The sequence below is a fragment of the Lampetra fluviatilis genome, chromosome 11 (assembly GCF_964198595.1).
Source record: "Lampetra fluviatilis chromosome 11, kcLamFluv1.1, whole genome shotgun sequence".
Taxonomy (NCBI): domain Eukaryota; kingdom Metazoa; phylum Chordata; class Hyperoartia; order Petromyzontiformes; family Petromyzontidae; genus Lampetra; species Lampetra fluviatilis.
Window position 1 is genome coordinate 11,856,057 of NC_136285.1, and position 22,383 is coordinate 11,878,439.

Genomic DNA, 22,383 nt, shown 5'->3' on the forward strand with positions numbered 1-22,383 from the left:
TCGGTCGCCGCCTCGCAAATCGGCCCACCCGCACGCACATCAACGGCGTTGCCATCACCAGGCAGTGAAATGTAAATACCGTGCAATGAAGGGGGGGGGGGGGAGGCAACATTCCAGCTACCGGGGCAAGGGGGGGGGGGCCTCTTCATCGCAGATCTACTGTAGGACGAGCGGCCGTAGCTTTCCGGCGGAGTGCGAGCCGTATGCGGGAAATGTGTGTCGACCTTCATTTGATTGGGGGCGCCACGGTGGCTAGGAGACGTTAACTCCCACGCCTGGTATGCAGGAGGTCGTGGGTTCGATCCCGACCCTCAACCCTGCTGCATGTTTAGAGTGTTTTTTTAAGGCACTCACGTGATGATGGTGGTGTTGATGGGTGGATGTTGATGGTAGTGCTGGTGGTATTGGGTGAGTCGATGACGGTAATGGTGCTATTGGGTGGGAAGTAGACGCAGTCATCCTCACGCTTGATAACTTCAGCTCACTCATCATGGTCATCGGACGCTGAAATAACGACGCTTCACCGACGGATAATTCCATCGCTCATTTTGAATCCGGCCGAGTGGCTCAGCGGCTGAGCGAGTTCCTCGCTATCGGGAACGTTTTGTGAGCTCACATCCTAGGTTGGGGAGTCCACTCCACCTCATCCATCCCTCGGGGCGGGGCGAGGGGGGGGGGTTTCGCAAAAGCCGTACCAATTAAATACTCGCCCCCCCCTCCACCATTGGAAGATTTCCACCGTCCTCTCCGGCAGGGCAGAGCAGCTACAATGCCTCTGCTCAATGCTCATTATTTGGAGCGGCGGGAAAATCACTTCGAATCTCGTTCACAAAATTAACGCGTGTTAACCGCTCTTTTTTTTTTTACCCCCCCGAATCCCTCGACTGAGCAAAACAAAAGCGCGTCTTCGAAGCCACGCTTGATTGGGATTGACTGAATGTGGAATTCAGCCGCCGGAGCGCCGTGCACAACCGAAGCCGTTGTTCGATAAACGCAGCCCAATTTCGCCTTTTTGCACGATTTGGAATTGAGATGCGTTTTCTCTTTTTTTATTTTGTGAGCGTAGGTGGCGGGTATTGTATCCTCACTAATCCCCCGCGCCCATTCAATATAATCAGGGATAGCAATTTTTTGCACCGCCATTGCTTTTTTTACACACGCAGATCGTTTCAGTTGAGTCTCAGCGCAGAGAGGCTTCACGGCAGAATAACGGTGCAGGCTTGCGGTGACCCTGTCACGTGTGGGGTGCCGTTGAACGTTGTACGGACGTACGATCATTTCATCGCACGTTTGGGTACGTCGTGACATCACGGTGTTCGTTATAAAGGGGGAGGGGGGGGGGGGACTCCGATGACCAAATCACCCCCCCCCCCCCTCCTCATTGATGAAGCATTTCTATCTCGATGTCCAGGCTAGCGATCCGTTCAACGGCTTCAGGTGAGGCAGAGTGAGCGGTCGCGATGCCGTCGGGAAGGCATCTCTCACGGCAGGAGTTCAGTACGTGGGCGGTCGTCTGATCAGTTCACTTTGTGGGGAAGATTTGTGAAATCGCCCTGAATGCGCGCTATCGTGTGCCCGGTCTTGGAAGCTAAGCACGGGTTGAGCCTGGATAGCGCTTGATTGAATTTACGCCTTGCACAGTGGGACTGTTGTGGCATGCGAAGGTCAAGGATCACCTGCGTCCACTTTGGTTCTGTGTGTTCTGAGGTGGCTCGATATCCCAATGCGAGAGCCACAACGACAGGTGGCACTTTGACAGGGCGAGTGAGTGGAGTCTAGCACCCATCTACATGTTTGTGACTTAATTTGGCATCACTCTGTGTGTTACAGTTTAACACGTAGGCTCTCGCGACCAATATCATCCTTAATAGAGGTTTTTGGGTTCGATCACGTAAATATATAAATGCGTCGTTAAACCCGCCGCCACCCCGACACAGCCAACTAGTAAGGTTTGTCACGTGAACAGAACGTGCCAAATCGTCACTAGTACAGCACACCGGTGCGTTGGATTGTAAATGTTGTGGCTTGGCTCTCTAACACACCGGTGTGCTGTACTAGTGAAGATTGGCCACGTTCTGTTTACGTGACAACCCTTACTAGTTGGCTGTGTCGGGTGGTGACGGGTTTTAACGACACATTTCTATATTTACACGATCTAACCTAAAACAACTCTATTATGGATGTGTGTTCCACCTCACATACCTGCGCTCCACGAGATGTCTCTGCTTGTCATCCTGAGGGGGCCCGGAAACTTCTTCTGCAGTGCGGCTTCTGATTTCCCCCCCACCCACCACGACCTGTTGACCTCCCTCCTCCACCGTGATATCAATCCGCGAGCCGGCGGGGCCGTTGTTGATGTTTTTGAGGCACGACTGAAAACTCGCGTCTGTCCATCCCGTAATTCTTGGGAGCGCCTAGACCCAGTGGCTTGGAGCGCTCCGTTTTCACTCATGTCTTTTCGCCGTACCTTTTTAGTTTTTTTTTACATCTTTGGATTCCACCCCGATTGACGTTTTCGATGGAAGTATTTTGAAATGTTCGCACGTACCGGTGCTTTGTGATCTTCCGATGAGAGGCGCTGTGTAGAAATACATTTGGATTATTATTACATATTCGGAGCATCCCAAGGTGGGAGCTTTGTTACGATGTTTGTGTCCTTGGGCAACCAGGCAGGCAGACAGAACACTTCAGCCACGAGCAGGTGACAGCCCACTTCAATCACAGCCGTCACATTCAAACGAGATCCGTGCGAGCAAAGCGCACGCACGGCGCGCGAATACGACACCTGATGCAGCGTGAAAGTGCAAAACGGTTTTAAAAAACACACACACGTCGAAATGACAACTTATGATACAGGCGATACGCGTTTAAATATGTTTGACATTGGCAAGTAGAGTCAGTGTGCACCGGGGAGGCCATTATTCAACGCAGGCTGTGACAACGTTGTGAGAGATGCTGATAAGTGCCCTTGTGTCTCACAGGGCCTCTTACCACTTTATAAATAATGTTAACAGTGCCCTTTATTTATCCAGGAAAAGCCTCACTGAGCGACAAGACTTTCGCGATGGCCCCGCATTGGAATGTTTGGCCACTGCCACTGCTTGGTGCCGTCAGTTCCTGTGGGATGAAACCATGGTTACCCCAGTGGTGGATAACACTCGTGACTCCATACAGATGGATACAAGACTCCGTTGGCTTTGGCCTCTTCACAGCTTCAATATTATCACGCGGAGCGTTCCCTGGCAGTGTTCCCACCCCAGAACTAATCGGGCTCAACTCCGCTTAGCTTCCCAAATCTTAGCGGGATCTGGCCGCGTCCTGGGTGAATTGCTTGTAGGCGGAATATAAATGGTTTTACACTTCAGCCGCTATCGTAATTACTCACCTTAATGTTCAGAAATTATGATTGAAAAAAAAAACATGCATATTTATGGATTCGTTGTGTTGGCTATTTATTAAAAGTTTAATTTAAAGTTAATAATGATGATGGTTTATTTGCTATATCTTTTGCGTGTTTATTTGTTTAACTCATTTGCATACAGGTTAATTAACCAGTGCGGTTTGTTAGGCGGCTGAAGCTGACTGTTAGTTAATCTTCTCTCTCGCAAGCATCACGCTTCTTCGCTGCCGCCGCTTCCGCTACGTCCGTAATTTTATTCACAAGAAGGGGACTCGCAAATGCACGTTCATAGATGTTTCTATATTTTATTCTTCCCGCCGGCACAAGTGGCTTTTAGTCGAAGCAGCTGAGCATAAGGATTTGAAAATACGGTAGCGATGATGCCCTGTTGCGTGGCGCGTTTTGTTTTTTCTTTCTGTTTGCGCTTGCACATTTTACAAAGGTCTTTGTTGGCTGCCAGCCACACATGCTGGTGCCGCTATACCGCCAGCTGCCCTGACTGTGGCCTGTGCCATCTCGACAGTCACAAGAGCGAACCGTCAAACGACCTACTTTTGATTATATTTATAATTCGATATGGAAACGAAGCCTTGATTTTCGGGTGGGTTTTTTTGTCCTTCCTGCGTGAGATTATTCAGCCTCCCTTCGCGCACACACAGCGGGTGAGATATTTTTTTAAATATAGAGAAGATGGAACTCTGCGGTTTTTTTCGTGAACATCTCACGAGCTCGTTTGCCACTGCGTTACCCCCCTCTTTGCATTTCCTCCTCCACTTCTGGTTTAAATGCTCGCGTGTGCACGCACGCGTGTGTGTGTGGTGTCGCGGTTAGTGACGATTATTTTAACTGGTCCTGTGCCCTCCCCGAGGTCGCCTCGGCCTCAAATGAGTACCTAGTCCGATGTGTAAGCATCGTCACTAGGGAGGCAAAGGCGGCCGAGCGTGGTGCCGGCCACCCACCCACCCCTCCTCGTGTGCCGTGTGCTACTCGCTAACAGCACTTGCCTCAACAGTCTGTTAGAGGCTATAACGGGGGGGGGGGGTCTTCATCTTTTGTATCTACTGTACTGTATTACGCTTTACTAACACTGCAGGCAACGGTGGATCTCGGTCAAACCGATATTTTTGGAAAACTCTCTTGTGTGCGTGTGTGTGTGTGCGCGTGTGTGTGCGCGTGTGTGTGTATGTGTGTGCGTTAGTGTAGCGGTTAGCGCGCTGCGCTATGAACCTGGCCACCCGGGTTCGATTCCCGCTCACGGCCAACACCAGTGACGATTATCTGAACCGGTCCTGGGCCTCCCCTAGGTCGACTCAGCCTGACATGAGTACCTGGTGTGGTGTGTAAACATCGCCACTGGGGAGACAAAGGCGGTCGGGCGTGGTGCTGGCCACCCACCCCCTCGTGTACCGTTCCGGCCTTCATAGGTGCTCGCTAACAGCACTTGCCCCTACAGTATGTTACGGCTATACGGGGGATCTTTATCTTTGTGTGCGTGTGCTCCGCGGCATCGATCAGCTGCCCGGAACGCACGCGGTTTTAACCACGCGCGCGCACACGCGTTCCAGGCACGGTCGTCAGGCGCGTGCCGTGAGCGAGGGCACCACGGCGTCGCCACGCGCCTGCAAGTGGTCGAATTCCCGTGTCGCCGATTTCAATTTTATGGTGCCGCATGCAAGAAGCTCCGCCGATGAATTCCCTCCGAATGCAAGAGATGGTGGTGGCGGCGGTGCAGCTGCTGCGTAAGAGCGCTAACAGAGGACGGCGCGGCAAAATCCGTTGTCGTTGTTGTACCTTCTATGCTGCCCACCTTCACCCGCGTGCACTGGCACAGTTACGATCGAACGGAGAGGTCCTCCTCTGGCAGGGGGATACACAGGAGGGTTGTCATCGTGTACACGTGTACGCATAATTACATAAAAAATCTGCAAAGAAAGCAGAGACATCGAGCCTCTTCGGGAGTGTAACGGTTAATCCACTCGACGATTAAACTCGATTCTTACGCTCGCGATACGTACGACGAGCCATGCCCGTGAGAATCCATTAATGCTCAGACGAGACGATCCCCATGGGTCGCTCTTAAAATCAGGGGGGTGGAAATACGCAGCACCGGCGCGGTCCAAGCGCAAGCGGGAGCCGTCCAAACACGACGGGATTAAACGCTCGCCGTGTCCTCGCGCGAGCTACGATGGCCCTGTCAGTTTCACGCCGCCGCCGCCGCCGCTGCTGTTGTCATCGCGCGACACGTTCGCTGTTTACGTGTCCCTCGGGATGACCTCTCCTTTCTTCTCTCCTCCCTCCCTCCCTCCACGGTCTCCCGACGGGCATGCCCGCTCGCACACAAGCATGCTCCCAATCGGTGCCGCGTGCGCAACTGTGTCGGCCGGGTATGTTGTCGTCAGCGCGCCGGCTGTGCCGTTCCTGTTCCATCGCTAACCGCGAGCGCGGTTTCATTCTGTGCATGCCCTTTCTCCCCCCCCCCCCCATGTGCTTTTGCTTTGTCGTGGAATGCTGTGGCGTCCTGTGTTCAGGAACAAAGAGCGGTGATTCTCTCGGGCTTGCCATTGGGTGTGTGTCCGTTCACGCATCAGTGCGCGCATTTGCGAAGTGGTAATAATATTTTTTCCGCGTAAACAATCGAGCGCTTACGCAAGATTCTGCTTTCGTGATGTCACTGCATCGACGGTAGAGAAACGGTTACTGGAGTGATGTCACTCGGGTGACATGATTACACACTCCACCATAACCTTCAATTATTTTGTTTTCTGGTTTATGAAACATCTGACGCGTGACAATGCTGTAGCATGGCACTGATGTGAATAGAATTATATGACAGAAACATCACCGGATCACTATGAAGGCACTTTAACACAACTTAAGCGTCAATAACTAAGCATTATGTGACAGTTTATGACACGCAGAATAAATGCTTGTCTACACGACTTTAGTTGTACATTTTTTTATTTTAACTAAAACATTTGGAGTGTGACCATAAAATCATTTATTTTAGCCCATCACTTTGATAGCAAGCTTGTGTGTTTGTGCGACCACACAGGCTTTGTGTGCTCATGTGTTTTGTGGCATCTGCATCTGTCAGTGTGGGTACAATCGTTGAAAATTCCACTGTGTAATTTTCAATGTTGGCATGTCAACGTGGTATTTTCATTGTATGCATGTTTTGTTGAACTTCTTTCGCACCATACATAGCCAACCATGCTGGGATTTCACCGTGGCATTTTCATTGCTGGGATTTCACCGTGGGATTTTCAGCGCTGGGATTTCACCATGGGATTTTCATTGCTGGGATTGCACTATGGAATTTTCATCGCTGGGATTTCACCGTGGGATTTTGATTGCTGTGATTTCACCGTAGGATTTTCATTGCTGGGATTTGAACCTCATGGCGGTATCCTGGGGTACCATAGTACCCCGATTCTCGCATAATGTCCGTGATGCAGTCATTTTTAGCCTGTTGATGGTCGGCGATGCGGCAATCGACTCATCTCGACGAGCTGTACACAATCGTCCACGCAGCGTTTTGACATCGCGGAGGAGCACTGATTTCGAATTGATGGGCACCTCAGTCGCGGAGTTAAGTACACCCCTGGAAAAAAATAGTGTCCCAGAAATACAATATTTAATTGCCCTCGGGCCATTTTGTATTATTTGGTACCCCGGGGTACTGCCATAAGGATAATTTCATCATGGGATTTCCATCGCTGGGATTTTTATCGCTGGGATTTCGTGGGATTTTCACGGGATTTTCATTGCTGGGATCTCACCGTGTGATTTTCATTGCCGAGATTTTACCATGGGATTTTCATAGCTGGGATTTCACCATGGGATGTTCATCCCTGGGGTGTCACCGCGGGCCATCTCCGTGGGTTTCTCCATTGCACCGTTTACTTGTGGGCACCTCCTTAACCGTGTGCCATCCCTCCCTTTGCCCCTCCCCTCCCCTCTAACCGGAATTCCCGGCAGTCGGAGAGCCGCCTCCGTCGGCCCGAGGGCCCCCGGCCGCCGGCATCGCACCACCTGCAGCTGGCGTTGCGCAACTTCACATGCAACGTGTTCGGGGACGAGGCCGAAGTCCTGTTCTCGCTCTATGACTCGCGCGAAGCTCGCACCATCAGGTTAGCCGCCAACGTCGTATGTTCCCCCCCCACTCCCCCCCCACTCCCCTCCCACTCCTCCCCCACTCCCTCCCCACTCCCCCCCCACTTCTCCCCCACTCCCCCCCCCACTTCCCCCCCACTCCCCCCCACTCCCCCCCCACTCCCCCACTTGTCGTCGGGATTCTTAAGCCAGGTACACACCCAAGCAGTTCCGGTTGCATGCGACTGAACGACTTGTTATGTGTGCACACAAGCGTGAACGTCTCTGCAACTATTTGCGAACGGTTTGCGCAATTGGTTGCTCCCATCTTGATTTGAAGCTTTCGCGACTGCAGGAATCCATCCTCTTTGGTTCTTTCTGTAAAGTCACGTGGGTAGAAAATAAAATAAAACAAATCACGATGTTGTCGATCGAAACGTGGTGATTTGTTTTATTCTATGTTATTTCTACCTACGTGACTTTACCGAAAGAACCAAAGAGTATGGTTGCTCCCAGCGGAGGCTTGACTCGACTTTCAAGCATCAATCTGCACGGCAAAATTGTATCGACGTGTTTCATGACCGAGTGACACGTTCGTCGAACTGTGGTTGGTTTAATCTTGGATACGCCGTTCAAAATCTTTGTTGCGCAACTACTCGCTCTGGATGTGGCATTGTGGGTAAATTTCGCGATTTCAAGTGCGGTTTGGTTGCTAAACTAAAACTCAAGACGTCTCTGTCAATAGCACTACCCTCAATGAACAATATATAATGTGACGTTTCAGACAATTGCCCTCCTTTGAGTTATTGCTTATTGTGCTCATGGACCACTGCCAATGCAGTCGCACAAACATTTATTGCGTTGCAGAGCGCTCAGCTGTGGACCTGACTTTAGGTACAGGAATGATACGGGTAGAATGGTGATGCTCGTGACTCATCAGCCGAATCCCAGCGGTATCCCTACTCAGTACCGTGGCACTGCGATCGCCGCGCGTGCGGTGGGAACATCCCCGATGCGTCCTTCGAGGGCACGAGTGCGATCCGCTCGTTTCGCCCCGGATGTCAGCAGCTGGATCCACGACCGAGACGCCGACCTGTAATCGCTGACCCACGTCGCGTCTGTGCGGGAGAAGCCACGAACGCCTGCGCCGTCCTAATCTACGAGCTCCCGGTCTTGTTGTCCCCCCCCCCCCTTCCCTGACCCCCTCCCCTTGTAGCGAGCGCTTCCTCGTTCGGATCGAGCGCAACGGGATGCCCAAGTGCTGCGAACGTCTCGACCGCCAGTGCGTCCTCTTCACCGTGAGTCGCCGCCCCCGCGCACCGACGAAAGGGCGCCTCCGCACACACGGCCGGCGGCGCGTTCGGCGACTCGCCGCGGGCGCGATCGCGACCGATCCCAGAGGAACGATCCGGCAGGCTCGAGTGGGGGGGGGGGTGTAGGTGCGGGGGGCGGTTTGTACGTCCACGCCTTCCGCGTGTCGGCGGAGCGACGGGCGGTTTCAAGCGTCGCGGCAGAGAGTCTGGCCCCCGTCAGTTTTCGCCGTCCCGCGGAGATTCGTGCGAGTGCGAGGCTGTAGGTCCACGACTGCGTGCGGGGATCTTCAGAGACGGGGGAATGTGACTCCGGATTTCTGAAGGGGCCCCCCGTCAGAGGCTGGTCTCCCTGTCCTCGTGTCCGTAAAGCATCATGAATACTACGCGACAGTCTTGAGAGAAACATTTTAACCCTTTCCCGTTCAGAGACGTCTGAAAGTTGCAGGGTGGGTGTCCCGTCCACCGCTGAATTGCGGAACGTGCGAGCGGTTCAGCGTTAATCTTATTCAGAGAGGTGTAGCGCCGCTGTTTTAAAGACATTGTGCTCATCGCAGAGAACTGTAGTGACACGATCGCACTCTATGATAGCTGGTGTCAAACTCGGTGACACGCGCTCCCCGCATTGCCTTCTACATTTCTCTGCGGTGAGGACAATGTCTTTAAAAACAACGGCGCTATGCTTATTGTAATGAAATGAAGAAAAACTTGATGAGAAACACGCACGTCATAGGAACAACAAAAAAGTAAAAACCCACCACGTTTGCTTTTGACACCACCTCGTTGCAAAAAAGATATATTGTAAAGACGTTTTATATATTTATTTTTACATGTTTACTGTTGACAGTCTGCTCCTGAAAAAAACACACACGCACACACACGTCAATGTCAAACTGTTGGCCCGTCAGCTTTATAACATAGTAACATTTTTTTTATAAATAAAAAATCTCGGGGCACAATAATGATTGAAGGATATAAATGAGGAGACGGCAAAGTTGGGCTCGAGAGAAACGCGAGCAAAACAAAGGTCGCGTACAAACGATATCTCTTAATTATCAAAGACATCCGGAGTATGCCTTGCACAGTTGTCAAAGGCAGACTGGGATCAGAGTGAGGAAAGTAGGCGAATGGTTGAATATTTGAGTGCTTTGGTAAAAGTGAACATAATGCAAAGAATGTTGTAAATATGCCTGAAAGGAGAGTTTTAAATCAGCCCTAATTGCCTGCTTTTGGCATGGCTCTGAAGCATTGACATTGACAAAGAAAATATGAAAAGAGAGCGGACAAGTGTGTGGAGAAGTAAGCAGGGGTGCACGCTGGAAAGTGCGGTGAGAGACACAGAGAGAGAAAGACACGAGGATCCTACAACGCGTGCACATTTAGAGATGTCACGTTGACTGTAAAGAAACGTGAAGTGGGCTTGTACAGAGCACTTCACCATGGTGAAATCCCAGAAAAAAAAATCCCACAGTGAAATCCCACGGTGAAATGCCAGCAATGAAAATCTCACGGTGAAATCCCTGCAATGAAAATCTCACGGTGAAATCCCTGCAATGAAAATCCCACGGTGAAATCCCAGCAATGGAAATCCCACGGTAAAATCCCAGCGCTGAAAATCCCACGGTGAAATCCCAGCAATGAAAATCCCACCGTGAAATCCCAGCGCTGAAAATCCCACGGTGAAATCCCAGCGCTGAAAATCCCACGGTGAAATCCCAGCAATGAAAATCCCACCGTGAAATCCCAGCGCTGAAAATCCCATGGTGAAATCCCAGCGCTGAAAATCCCACGGTGAAATCCCAGCAATGAAAATCCCACGGTGAAATCCCAGCAATGAAAATCCCACGGTGAAATCCCAGCAATGAAAATCCCACGATGAAATCCCAGCAATGAAAATCCCACGGTGAAATCCCAGCAATGAAAATCCCACGGTGAAATCCCAGCAATGAAAATCCCACGGTGAAATCCCAGCAATGAAAATCCCACGGTGAAATCCCAGCGCTGAAAATCCCGCGGTGAAATCCCAGCAATGAAAAACCCACGGTGAAATCCCAGCAATGAAAATCCCACGGTGAAATCCCAGCAATGAAAATCCCACGGTGAAATCCCAGCGCTGAAAATCCCGCGGTGAAATCCCAGCAATGAAAAACCCACTCTGTGAAATCCCAGCAATGAAAATCCTACTGTGAAATCCCAACACAGTTGGCTATGAACGGTCGGTGACGTACGGTGAGAAAGAAGGTCAACATGCGTACATACACACGTAGTTCGTCGCCTGAAGGAATGAGGGCCGGTGACCAAGAGACTAACGATGGCAGTGGCAGCCAACGGAGGGAACGCGGCAACGCAGCAAGGAGGGTGAACCGTTCGCGCGGAGATGGAGCAATAAACTGAGATCGGTGCGCGGGAGCTGCATGGGTTGCGACATTTGCGAGTGAACTTGGGGGATGGCGACAGCTTGGGGGAAAGCTTTCATCTGACAGTGGCTGGGGCGGTGATGGTGGCTGTGATCTCGAACTGTGAAGTCAGTCGATCCGCTCTCCACTCCATTTATATCACATTCCTGCGGAGGGAGCTGGTAGGAACGTTGGGTGGCTCGGTCAATGGCCAGGGCCAACGGCGGCGTGGTGTATTCCGCAAAAATGCGCGACTGTGAGGGCGGGCACAAGCCGGCGTGAGTAGGTTAAACGTTGAGTTTTATAAGGGCACCACGGGGTGACCAGCCCCTCCCCACCCAGCCCCACCCCTCCCACCCCCCACCCAGCCCCACCCTCCCCACACAGCCCTTCCCCTACCCACCCTCCCCTTCCCACCAATCCTCTCCACCCATCCCCTCCCCACCCTCCCCTCCCACCCAGCCCCTCCCTCCCCACCCAGCCCCTCCCTGCAAGACGGACGGACGGACACAATAATCCTCTGTGGGCTGGTGTAACCAAGAGGTTCCCACCAGTATTATCCCGGTTGGCTACGTACAGTGCGAAAGAAGTTCGATATGCATACATACAAGGGCAATTAACCAGAAACATTGGCCTATTTTACATATTTTCGTTGCAGTGTGGGTGACGGTTGTGTGACAGTGTCGTGTGCAATTGTGTACCCCCGCTGCCAATGCAGTCCATTATATATTTCTGCGCGTGGATTATAAGCTTCCGAAAAGCACACGATGGCGAGTTACTCGGCTTTTGAAGCGTGAGCCTGGGAAGATGATGAAATGAGTGGTGATGCACGCACGAACGGCCAGTCAGATATGGGAGCGGAGTGGCTTGGAGGGGTTCATTATGCTAGTCTTTGTGAACTCAGGTATTCTAGTCTCTCAACTAAGACTGCGGTAGAGCAGCAGCCCAAGTGATTGGGAGTTCGTTATGTGGCTCGAGTCGACCTCGAAGTTGTCTGCACCCAACGTGACCCCCTGTGACCCCCCACCCCGTGTCTATAATTTTCCATCAGCAGCAGCGATAGTGCTGCGGCTACTGCTGCTGTGGCTGCTGTAGCTGTTGTTGCTACTGCTGCTGCTACTACTCCTGCTGCGGAAGCTGCTGCTCCTGTTCCCTGCTGTGGCTGCTACTGCTGCTGCTACAGCTGGACGGGTGCGAGGGTCTGGTAACCCCTCCACCTTCAATTATCTACCACTAAACCACGTGAAAAAATATAGAACGAAGCTTGTTTCGACACATAGCCTGGCACAAGCGCCGTGGTGACATCACCGCCACTTAGTGGCGAATGGCAGTTGTTGTTGTTGTTGTTGCTACAGCTGCTGCTGCGGCGATTGCTGCTGCCAGTTGTGTGTGGCTATAATAATTGGCAGCGCGAGTCGAGTGAAGTCTGGGGTCGACGCAGGCAGTGCGGTTCGTGGGGTGCCGGAGTGATCCGTGCAGCCGTGTGGATTTAATTTGGCTTAATGTCAACTCGGCTCGGCGCTGCACAACAAATTCTGACGTGTGACAGGAACGGGCGCCATGCGGACAGCCAGCGCCGTGGCTTTGGCACGCGGAGAGCCAGAGATCCTGCCATGCGGCGTCTGTAGACCTCTTCACCCAGGAGAGCCTCGCTGAGTCTCGTGGCTCTTTTCCAGGAGGGCGCTGCCAAGTTTCGGGCAGTAGGCGGCAACGATTACGTTGTACTGGATAGTCCCAATTGAGTGATTCCCAATTGAGTGATTTGCAGGTAATATTTCAAATCTGGCAAATTTGAACCGCTAGAATTTCTCTATTTTATGTAGGGTGTGTAGGCATATATGCCTACAAAATAAGTTTATTTGGGGGGGGGGGTCGACAATTGTTTTGTAAACCTGTTGGATCAAATTTTTATCCCCCACATCCGGACGGAGGGGGTCTACTTTTTAAAACTTTTTGATTCAGGCCTTCTGAAAGGCTCTTATAATTTAGTTGACGGACAAACGGAACGCTGGGCTTTTATAGTAGAGGACGCCGGCACTCGATGGCCCACTCTTGCGAACGATGTCTCCCACACACTCACGAAAGCACAAAGATTTCCCTTATCGCCTTTAATAGACTGTTGGGGCAGGTGCTGTTCACGAGCACCGAAGGAAGGCCAGCACGGCACACGAGGGGGTGGGTGGCCAGCAGCACGCTCGGCCATCTTTGCATCTCCAGTAGCGATGTTTACACACCGCACCAGGTACTCATTTGAGGCTGAGTCGACCTAGAGGAGGCCCAGCACCGATTCAGAGAATCTTCACCGGTGTTGCCAGGTTGTGTAATATTTCCAATCAACACTTCATCAATCGCAGCAACGCAATCATTGTCACGGGAAGAGTCGCACATCGTAATTTATAGTCAGGGCGGTGCTCGCCGCGTAATCGCAGTCGCGCGGTGAAAGCGGCACACGATTAGCAGGGACACCGGTTAGAGTCGTGTGGAGGGAGCACGTCCGTCGGCCACAGCAACGTCGAAGTAGGGTTGGCGGATCACGCAGTGTTGAAGCCACGACGTGTGTGATGCTCGCCTGTAGGTGGCGGGTACAGCAAGTAGGTGTGGTTTTTTTGAAAGATCTTCCTGGGCCTGCTTGGGTTTTCTCCGGGTACATCTTTCTTTTAGGGTATAATGGCTCTTGGACGGAGCTGGTTTAACATCCCAAGCAAGGCACTCACTCATTCGAGAGCTTTTATTGTCACGACGGCCTCGTAGGTGAATATGCAACGAAACGGTAGTGATTATCTTAGTTCTAATTTCATCAACCATCGGAATACGTTTGGCTGCATGGACCCCAGCTGATATCTCCTTGGCCCTAGTTTGTTACACCGTGCCCAAGTAAAGAGCCACGTCGTGATTTTAAGGCGCCTGAAACGGGCGTCCAAAATCGCGGAGCCGCCCTCGTGACCCCAGCTCGAAGTAAACGCCACTGGCCACTCGCCGTGCGACCTGCTACTGCTGCCGCCACTGCCGCTGTTACCGCTGCTGCCGCCACTGCCACTGTTACTGCCGCCACCGCCGCTGTTACCGCTGCTGCCGCTGTGAGGCCACAGCCGCTGCCGTTGAGGGTGCCCATCGTCCTCAGCGGGAGCACGAGCACACGCGCTCGCTTCCCGTGATGTGTCGCTTCCCGTGATGTGTCGCTTCTCGTGCAGGACCTGGGAAGCAGCGAGCTGAGACAGGACCTGTACGTCGTGGCGCACGTCATCCGCGTTGGTGAGTGGTGCCCGCACACTGGGCAGTCACCCACCAACCCACCAACCCACACACTCACTCAAATATCACCAACCAACCCACCAACCCACCCACTCACCAAGCTATCCACCCACATAGCTACCCACCCACCCACCCAACCACCCAACCACCCAGCCAGCTACCCACCCTCCCACCCAACCAGCCACCCACGGAAATATTCATGTCACAATTCTATCAGCGTCATGTTATGAGACGAAGTGTCCTCTGCAGTGTCTCGGGAGACCAGAGCAGCAACGCTCTGTGCTTGAGAACGGCCCAAAGAAGCGAACGTCACGGAATTACTGCTGAGATCTCTTTCGATGACTTCTGGTGTACACCGTCTGGGAACAGCACTGAGCAGGCGATATTGTCAGCCAAACCATTGTGTGAAGTAAACGCAGTAGTTCTATGATATCACCTTCCACGGGTCGTTTCCCAACACAGGTTTGTTTAGGCAACGTCCTGCATGTGAGTTTCTTGATTTCGCGACACGGCGCCCGATAATATAATCGGAATAAAACTCAGGGTTGGGGGGGAAAAAGCAAAAAATGTTAATAATTCCCGACCTCCCACGCAGCCGTGCGCCCGTTGAGAGTGGAGACATTTGTTGGCTGCGTGTGAAGCTAGCCGGGTTCCTGATTACCTCTTGAAATCGATGCCGCTGTGTTCTCCGCCTCGTAACTCTCGCCGCACACCTTGCCGACACAGCTCCGCTGTGCCAGGCTCCTCCCGATGGGGCACATTAGCGGGCGGCAGAGAGTTGCGCCTGCGATCGCTATCCGCTGCCGCTCTGCGCAGCCACATCAGAGGGTCTCTCGGCTCGTTTGCATGTTATAAATCTGAAGCTTCTCGGCTTGTTTGGATTACTTGAAACGAATGTAGTACTTTTAATTGCAAGTACGCACTCTCGGTTTTGATGGAGCACTGGAAATAAGTTTTACGTGCTTTTCAATAGAAGTACCACTGCAAATGTGGCGTCTTTGATTTAATTGCATCCCATTCGTTGTATTGCGTTGCTTTAATAGAGTTAGGGATGCAATTATAGAACGGTCCTTCGTCATGTTTGGCATTTTGTGTGTTTTATTTTGTGTACGATAATGCAATGCATTATCGTGTTTTCAATTAAATGGAAAACTAATTTCTTTAGAACTGCTTTTGTGTTTAGTTTGTTGTCCTTCCCCCGCACTTCCGACTTGCACGGTTGGCTACGTACGGTGCGAAAGAAGTGCAACATACACACATACATTGCGGCACATGTGTCGTACTGCGCTGTACATATAGTTTTATTGTTGTGTGTTGAATCGTAATTGAGTGTTTGTCCAGATATTTACGCGTGAATTGTTATGCTTTTGCTTGCTTTGGTGGTCAACAAATCATGTTTATATTGTATTGTATTACAATGCATTGTGGACCACTATGTATATCAGTCATGATTGTTTTGCAGTGCATTGCATTATAATGCACTGTGTATAAATCAATCAAATCTGCATGGATTTCAATTTTATTGTATGTGCCGGATGCACTTTTGGAATTTCATTGTTATTTTTTGGCCCTGCTATACACATGCATAAGTAATTGTATTAATCGTAATTATCATTCAATATCATCATCATCATCGCTGTGTTATTTGTGAAGCAATTAAATCTTCAACAAATTAAACTATATTTTATTTGACCAGGTAAGACCCGCTTGAGCTACGTAGCTCTTTTTCAGAAGCCACAAATGATAGTTCAACGAAGAGGCTTATCGCGTGGAAATGTTTCGCAGCCAAATAATCTAAACGCGTGACGTTGATTCTAAATGTGCATAGAAAAATCTGGAGGACCCGGAGAAAATTCCACGCGAGCACGGGGAGAACAGGCAAACTCCAAATATACAGGCATTGTCAGGGTTGGGATAGAACCCGCGACCTCCTGTATACCAGGCGAGGCAGTTAACATCTCGCCACCGTCATGATGATAAGAGAGAGAGTGAGACACGCAGTCTCGATGCAGCAGGCGTCAGGGTCGGGATCGAACCCACGACCTCCTGTATGCCAGGCGAGGCAGTTAACATCTCACCACCGTCATGATGATAAGAGAGAGAGAGAGACACGCAGTCTCGATGCAGCAGGCGTCAGGGTCGGGATCGAACCCACGACCTCCTGTATACCAGGCGAGGCAGTTAACATCTCGCCACCGTGGCGACGTGGTGCTGCTGCGTTGGCGACGGTGCACGAGCATAGTGAACAAAATAAAAAAAAACGTCCGAGGAGGTGACGTTTCGGGCAATAGCCCTTCTTCACAGCAGCGCAGAGAGGCTCGAGAGGTAGAGTGGTTATGAGTTGGAGACTGGACTTCACGCCTGTCTCAGAACTAAAAAAAAAATTATATCTAGAAATATAAAATTCAAAGCACCGGTGATCCATTATGCCCAGAGCAGCCGCGGTAAACAACAGAGCGACACCAAGCCGCCTCCGCTTCTGACTCCCATCAGCGGAAGGGGCGCGCGGGGCGCCGAGGGCCGAATCGACTCCGCTGGATCTGTGAAATAATTAATCAACGTAATGTCGTGGCGCCGTGAAAACATAGCGGCGTGCATGAACTCGCGCGCGGCGTTTGACGAAGTCGGTCTGAAAAGCGAATTCGCTGAGCGCCCAGTGAGCGCTCTGCCTTCTCCAGCTTGTCATGTTTATTCTGGAGTTCTCCCCTCCAAGGTCGTACGCAACATGTTGTGTGTCATGTACGTGCAGCCCTCGTGTCAATCATTGCGCGCGCTTTCAGATGCGCTTCCCGCGCTGTGTCGTTCCTGGGGCTTGTTACGGACCCTGGTCCAATCCAACTTGTCCTAGCGGTGAAACCGATGTCTCCATGTTGGCCAATCAAGAAGAGGGCGGTGATGGTGAGGATGAGATAGCGCCTTTGCCGCTGTATTGTGGACGTTCGCGGTTCGAGCCCCACGGCCGCCCTGGTTAATACTGCGGGTGTTGCGCGCCAACGTTAAATACCTCGTGGTGTGATTTAAAAACAGAGGCCATGTGTGCCAGCCTCATGGTCTGGCGTTTGTAACATCTGCCCCACATTGAACCGAAAACGAAACTCACCAAACCAACCGAATGCAGGATTCTCATGATTTTTTGTTTATCGTGCAATCCGTCGCGTCCCCTCAATCGCCGGCGCTGCCCCTGCGCCCCGCAGGACGAATGCTGACGGACTCGAAGCGCGCCGCCATCGGTGCTCCGTACCGGCGTCCGCACGGCTGCGCGGTGCTCAGCGTGGCCGAGCTGCTCGCGAGCAACGAGGCCGACTCCTGCCGGCGCGCTGAGCGCGAGTTCATGCTCAAAGTCTACACGTGAGTCGCGCGCCGCAGCGCCGCAGCGCTGCCCCGGCGGCGTCGCCGCCGCTATCGAGCGTGCGGGGCCGGCGGCTCGTTGTCTGCGACGGAAAATAACATCGACTCGTAAACGCCGCCGCCGCCATTCGTTCGCTTTCGTAGAGAGAGAGAGAGAGAGGGAGCGAGAGAGAGAGGGAGAGAGAGAGAGGGAACGTTTCGGAGGGGCCAGGGAGGAACCGCAGACGAGCCGGGAAGAAGGCCGCGCGATGAGCCGGCACCGATAGTTGTGCCCAAGCTCTGCCGTCCTCGATGTATATGAAGGTGTTATCGGCCAATGAAATGAGTGTTTACGCATCGGAGGGCACCGGAGCACCCGGGGAGAAAAGCCACGCAGGCGAGGGAGGACATTTTGTCGATCTCAGGCGGAGTGCGAAATTTTGCTGTACTGTCTCTTGTGCGATCCACCAACCCTCGCCTCCACAGTGCTGGATCGCAGCCTGAATGTTTAACCAGAATACAATGACCCCCTGGCTACCGAGAGATGGGCGGGGGGGTGATTTTGACAGAGGCTTTGGGGGTCGAAGTTATTCTTGCACCACCAGGGGCCCGCGTGCCAAACCCCGCTACGCCACTGGCGGCGAGCGACACTAGGGAATTTCTTTCCTGTGTAGGCCAAGGGCGTTATTCTACTCCTGCCATTATTATAAGTGTGTAACGTCGACCATCCCGTTAATTCGGCTTGCTCAATTCGCCAGTTATTTTCTGAACTTTGCGCGTTCATCGTAGGCTTCCGGACGTCGTTGGCGCAAATGTATTCCACTATTATTATAAATGCGTAACATCGACCGTTCCGTTTATTTGTTTTGCTCAGTTCGCCAATTATTTTCCGCAGCTTGCGCATTCATCGTAGATTTTTTTGCTGACGTCGTTCGAGCAAATGTTGCGTCCGCTAACGCTAGCGGCGGTTGCCTCGGATGTAAACAAGCAAGAAAATAATGACATAGTTGTAAATCAATGCATTGCGGGGCGCCCGCGGCGTCTGCGTGACGCGGAGCGCGCGGTTATCGACGCCTGCGACGGACGGCGATGCGCGATCAATGTTTGCGTGATTTTTATTGAAGCCTCTGGCCCCCCCTCAGGTGCAGTAATGAGAACGATTGGCATCAGATCCATGAGAACATCATCCGTAAGTCAAGCAGCAAGTACAACACCGTGAGCTCCAACTATGGTGAGACTTCATCGGCGTCGGTGTCGTCATTTCAATTCTCGTGCAGTGTCATTGTAGCCATCGAACAAAGATGGTTTCTGCATCGCGCGCTTTCAGGTGCGCTTCTGCGCCGTCTAGGACGCTCTTCCTTCCGATGTTAGGAAACCACTGGAGCTAAGCACTTTTAGATGTACATTGACAAATCTTTCTCGAGAACTGCTTTTTGTGTTTAGTTTGTTGTCCTTCCCCCGCACCTCTGATTAGCTCGGTTGGATACGTACAACGCGAAATGAGTTCAACACGCATACATTTACAATTGTTTATGATTTATTCCAAAATTTCGTATATTTAGTTTTTTGTATCTTAATGTTGCTACTGTTGTAATGTCGGAGAAGTAATTTGTGTCTCTCGGAGAGCGGCACCACAACCCGTTTTGTTTTAAAGAACACCGCGCGAAAGCGGATATCACAGAACAGATTGCTTCAAGTGACCTCTGATCCACACTGCGGGATGGCACTGCCCTGCCACAGGGAGAAATGCTACTTGTATGATACTCAATGAGATATTTTACATTCTCCGACGTGGAATTTAGCCAAAATTAGCACAGAACCATGAGTCTATTTAAACTCTTTAAACTGTAAGCTATTCTTGTATTTTACCAGGTAAGGCCCAAGGAGCCATAGAGTTATTTTTGACAAATGATAGTTCAACAAAGTGGCTTATCACGTGGACGTTTATAGCAGCAGCCAAATGGATGTTTCTCAATGTGGAGGGACCCAGAGAAAAATCCACGCAACTACGGGGAGAGAAACATGCAAACTCCAAATATGCAACAGGCGTCATGGTCGGGATCGAACTCACGACCTGTTGACTGGGTCAACTCACCGGTGGCTACCAAGTCCAGACCATCGTCTTGCTAGACTTGAGAACCCGGTTTAATCGCAGGCGGCTGTCCGAAATCGAATGCAGGCATCTCAGCAGTGCCACCTCCGCACTCTGAGCCACTCGGCCACCCAAATTACGCCTCGGTTCAATCCGTGCCCGCGTTTACATTTTTGTATCCCCCTCATATGAACCTCATGGCGGGACCCCGGGGTCCCGAATAAACGGAAGTCAAAATCGTAATTAAATGCCCCTCCCAAACTGGGCACCTTTATTAATTTATCTTCAGTAGTTTACAATGAAGATTTTTTTTTTTCGATTTAAAGCTTTCGTGACTGCAGGGATTCATCATCTTGGTTCTTTCGGTAAAGTCACGTAGAAGGCTGCTTGCGTTGTGGCCGAAACGTCGTGAGAATTATTTTATTATGTTTTATTTTTATTATTTTATTAATTCCCTTCTACGTGACTTTACCGAAAGAACCAAGAAGAGGGTTACAATTAAGATTTAAACAAATTAATTATCTGCACCTGTGGGGGACAAAGTGAACCCCTGCCCCCCCCCCCCCCAAATATAGAAGTCAAACCCCGCCTGTGACATAAGTGCACACTACAGCAGAACGGGAACGATACCGGAGTATGGGACAACAAAAATGAAAAATCCCGTTACGACCTCGGCGGCTAACACTGCGGATCAGGCCCCTCGTCAAAGGAAGACGTATTCCCAATGAACCCTCACTGGGCTTTCAGCAAAGGTCATCCATCTGTCCGTCTTCCTGGGGGGGTCTTGCAGTGAGCATCACCTGGATCAATCTCCGTCACGCGCTGGGTTACAGTCTCCGCAGGTCACCACCGGTGGGTCGTGCTGTGGACAGGCTGATTTCCGTCGTAGGAATTTCACATTTCCGTCGCCGGCTTGGGACGGCGGTTGTGTCCAGATGCGCATCTCCACGGTGATTGGTTGAGCCTGGAGACAACGGACCAGATCCCCGCGTGGGATACGGCTCGGTGCATTCTGTTTTGTTGACAGCTGTGCCATCGGTTGGGACGGAGAAATAGGCAGTGTAAAAAAAAAAACGATTACTTTGTCTGAACCGTCAGCTTTCTGTTAGTTTCATTAGCTCTAAACTGAAAGTAATGGAACCTCGTGAAATTTTAATTTAGCTTAAGTAGGAAATAAATTATGGACATTTGCGTTAGGTAAATCACAAACATGCCATTTGAAGCGGTAGTTAAGGTTTTTACATTTTTATTTATTTATGTAAATTCTATTGAAATTTGCGGCTTTGTATATGGTGTTTTACCCATTACTAACATCGTATGACTGGTAAATAAATTGGAGCGCAATAAATAATGTATAAGTCACTAATTGAAAGTGTTCCTTTTCAATTAAGGCATCGCTGCGTTGCCTTTAGTGGGCCCCGCGATGCTCGCGAGTGGGATTCTTGGTGAGGGAATCTGCACGACGCGCTCTCCTGCTTGCGACGGCTCTTCTCCGAATGTACAGAAAGTGTTGGATTGAGGCTCTTGTAGCCTCTTGGCAAGTGCCAACGCGAGGGTCCCCATAGTACATTGATGACTGCACACTGCTGATGAGTGCTAATACGGAAGAACTCGGTCTACAATTGTCACTGTATCACTGTCTGCCTGTTGGGACGGCCACGTCTTTTTTTTCCAACTCTTTTTTTTTCCAACTCTTTTTTTTTCCAACTCTTTTTTTTCAACTCTTTTTTTTCCAACTCTTTTTTTTCAACTCTTTTTTTCTCAACTCTTTTTTCTTCAACTCTTTTTTCAACTCTTTTTTTTGAGAGTCGGTGGTCGAAATAAAAATTTGCCCATGCGTTCAGCTCTTCCGAGTTAGTGGCTTCGACAAGGCTGAGAGCATTGTACATACAATGTGGTGGTCACATGACATGCGTGTAAGGTGTGATGGGAGTTGTGCCTTCCTGATGTGTCAGCACACCTTTGGAGTGTTAGTTACTCCGATCAGAGGAGCTTTGGCAGACGAACCCAGCGACCTGAGTTCGCTTCCCTGCTGTGGTAACATCAGTGGAAGGTGATAATCCGCGAACCCGCAGTGACCAGCACGGTGAAGTATGGCCGACACAGCATGGGCAGGTCTCTTACATAGTGCTGAAAATTATGAATCCAGCACCAGTATAGGAATTTAGGTCAGTCGAGAGTGGAACGATTCCATTCAAGAATGGATTTATTTATTTTTACTTTGCAGTATATCATAGCGCCTCTAGTGGTTGCAGGGGTGACCTATCCCCATGACGTACAACATCTACGAATCTTAAAAGAGCATTGCCTCTTGCTCATGCTGCTCGACAGGTGAATCGTGAAGCTGAAGAATCGATGTTCATCGATGCGTCCTTCCACCCCTGCTCAAGTACACATTGGGTAATGGACAATGCGGTCGAAACCAACTGCGGGATTCTCAGCTTTGCCACTTTTGGTTAATTCGCCAAATGAAACGTCAATAAATCAGTACATGAGCACGGCAGACCACTTTGG

The 22,383-nt window shown here is 51.0% G+C and overlaps 1 protein-coding gene across 5 annotated transcripts in view; it reads left to right on the forward strand.

Annotated features, from left to right (window-relative positions):
- Positions 1-22,383, forward strand: part of DOCK4 (dedicator of cytokinesis 4) — a 131,751-nt gene that overhangs the window by 59,804 nt on the left and 49,564 nt on the right. For 3 of the 5 annotated variants that reach the window (XM_078860993.1, XM_078860994.1, XM_078860995.1), the window contains exons 8-13: positions 5,743-5,784; positions 7,379-7,530; positions 8,709-8,790; positions 14,390-14,450; positions 17,645-17,798; positions 18,920-19,008. In XM_078860993.1, coding sequence (XP_078717119.1) covers positions 5,743-5,784; positions 7,379-7,530; positions 8,709-8,790; positions 14,390-14,450; positions 17,645-17,798; positions 18,920-19,008 — 580 coding nt within the window. The remainder of the gene's footprint in view (positions 1-5,742; positions 5,785-7,378; positions 7,531-8,708; positions 8,791-14,389; positions 14,451-17,644; positions 17,799-18,919; positions 19,009-22,383) is intronic. The other 2 variants (XM_078860996.1, XM_078860997.1) reach the window with 1 other exon arrangement.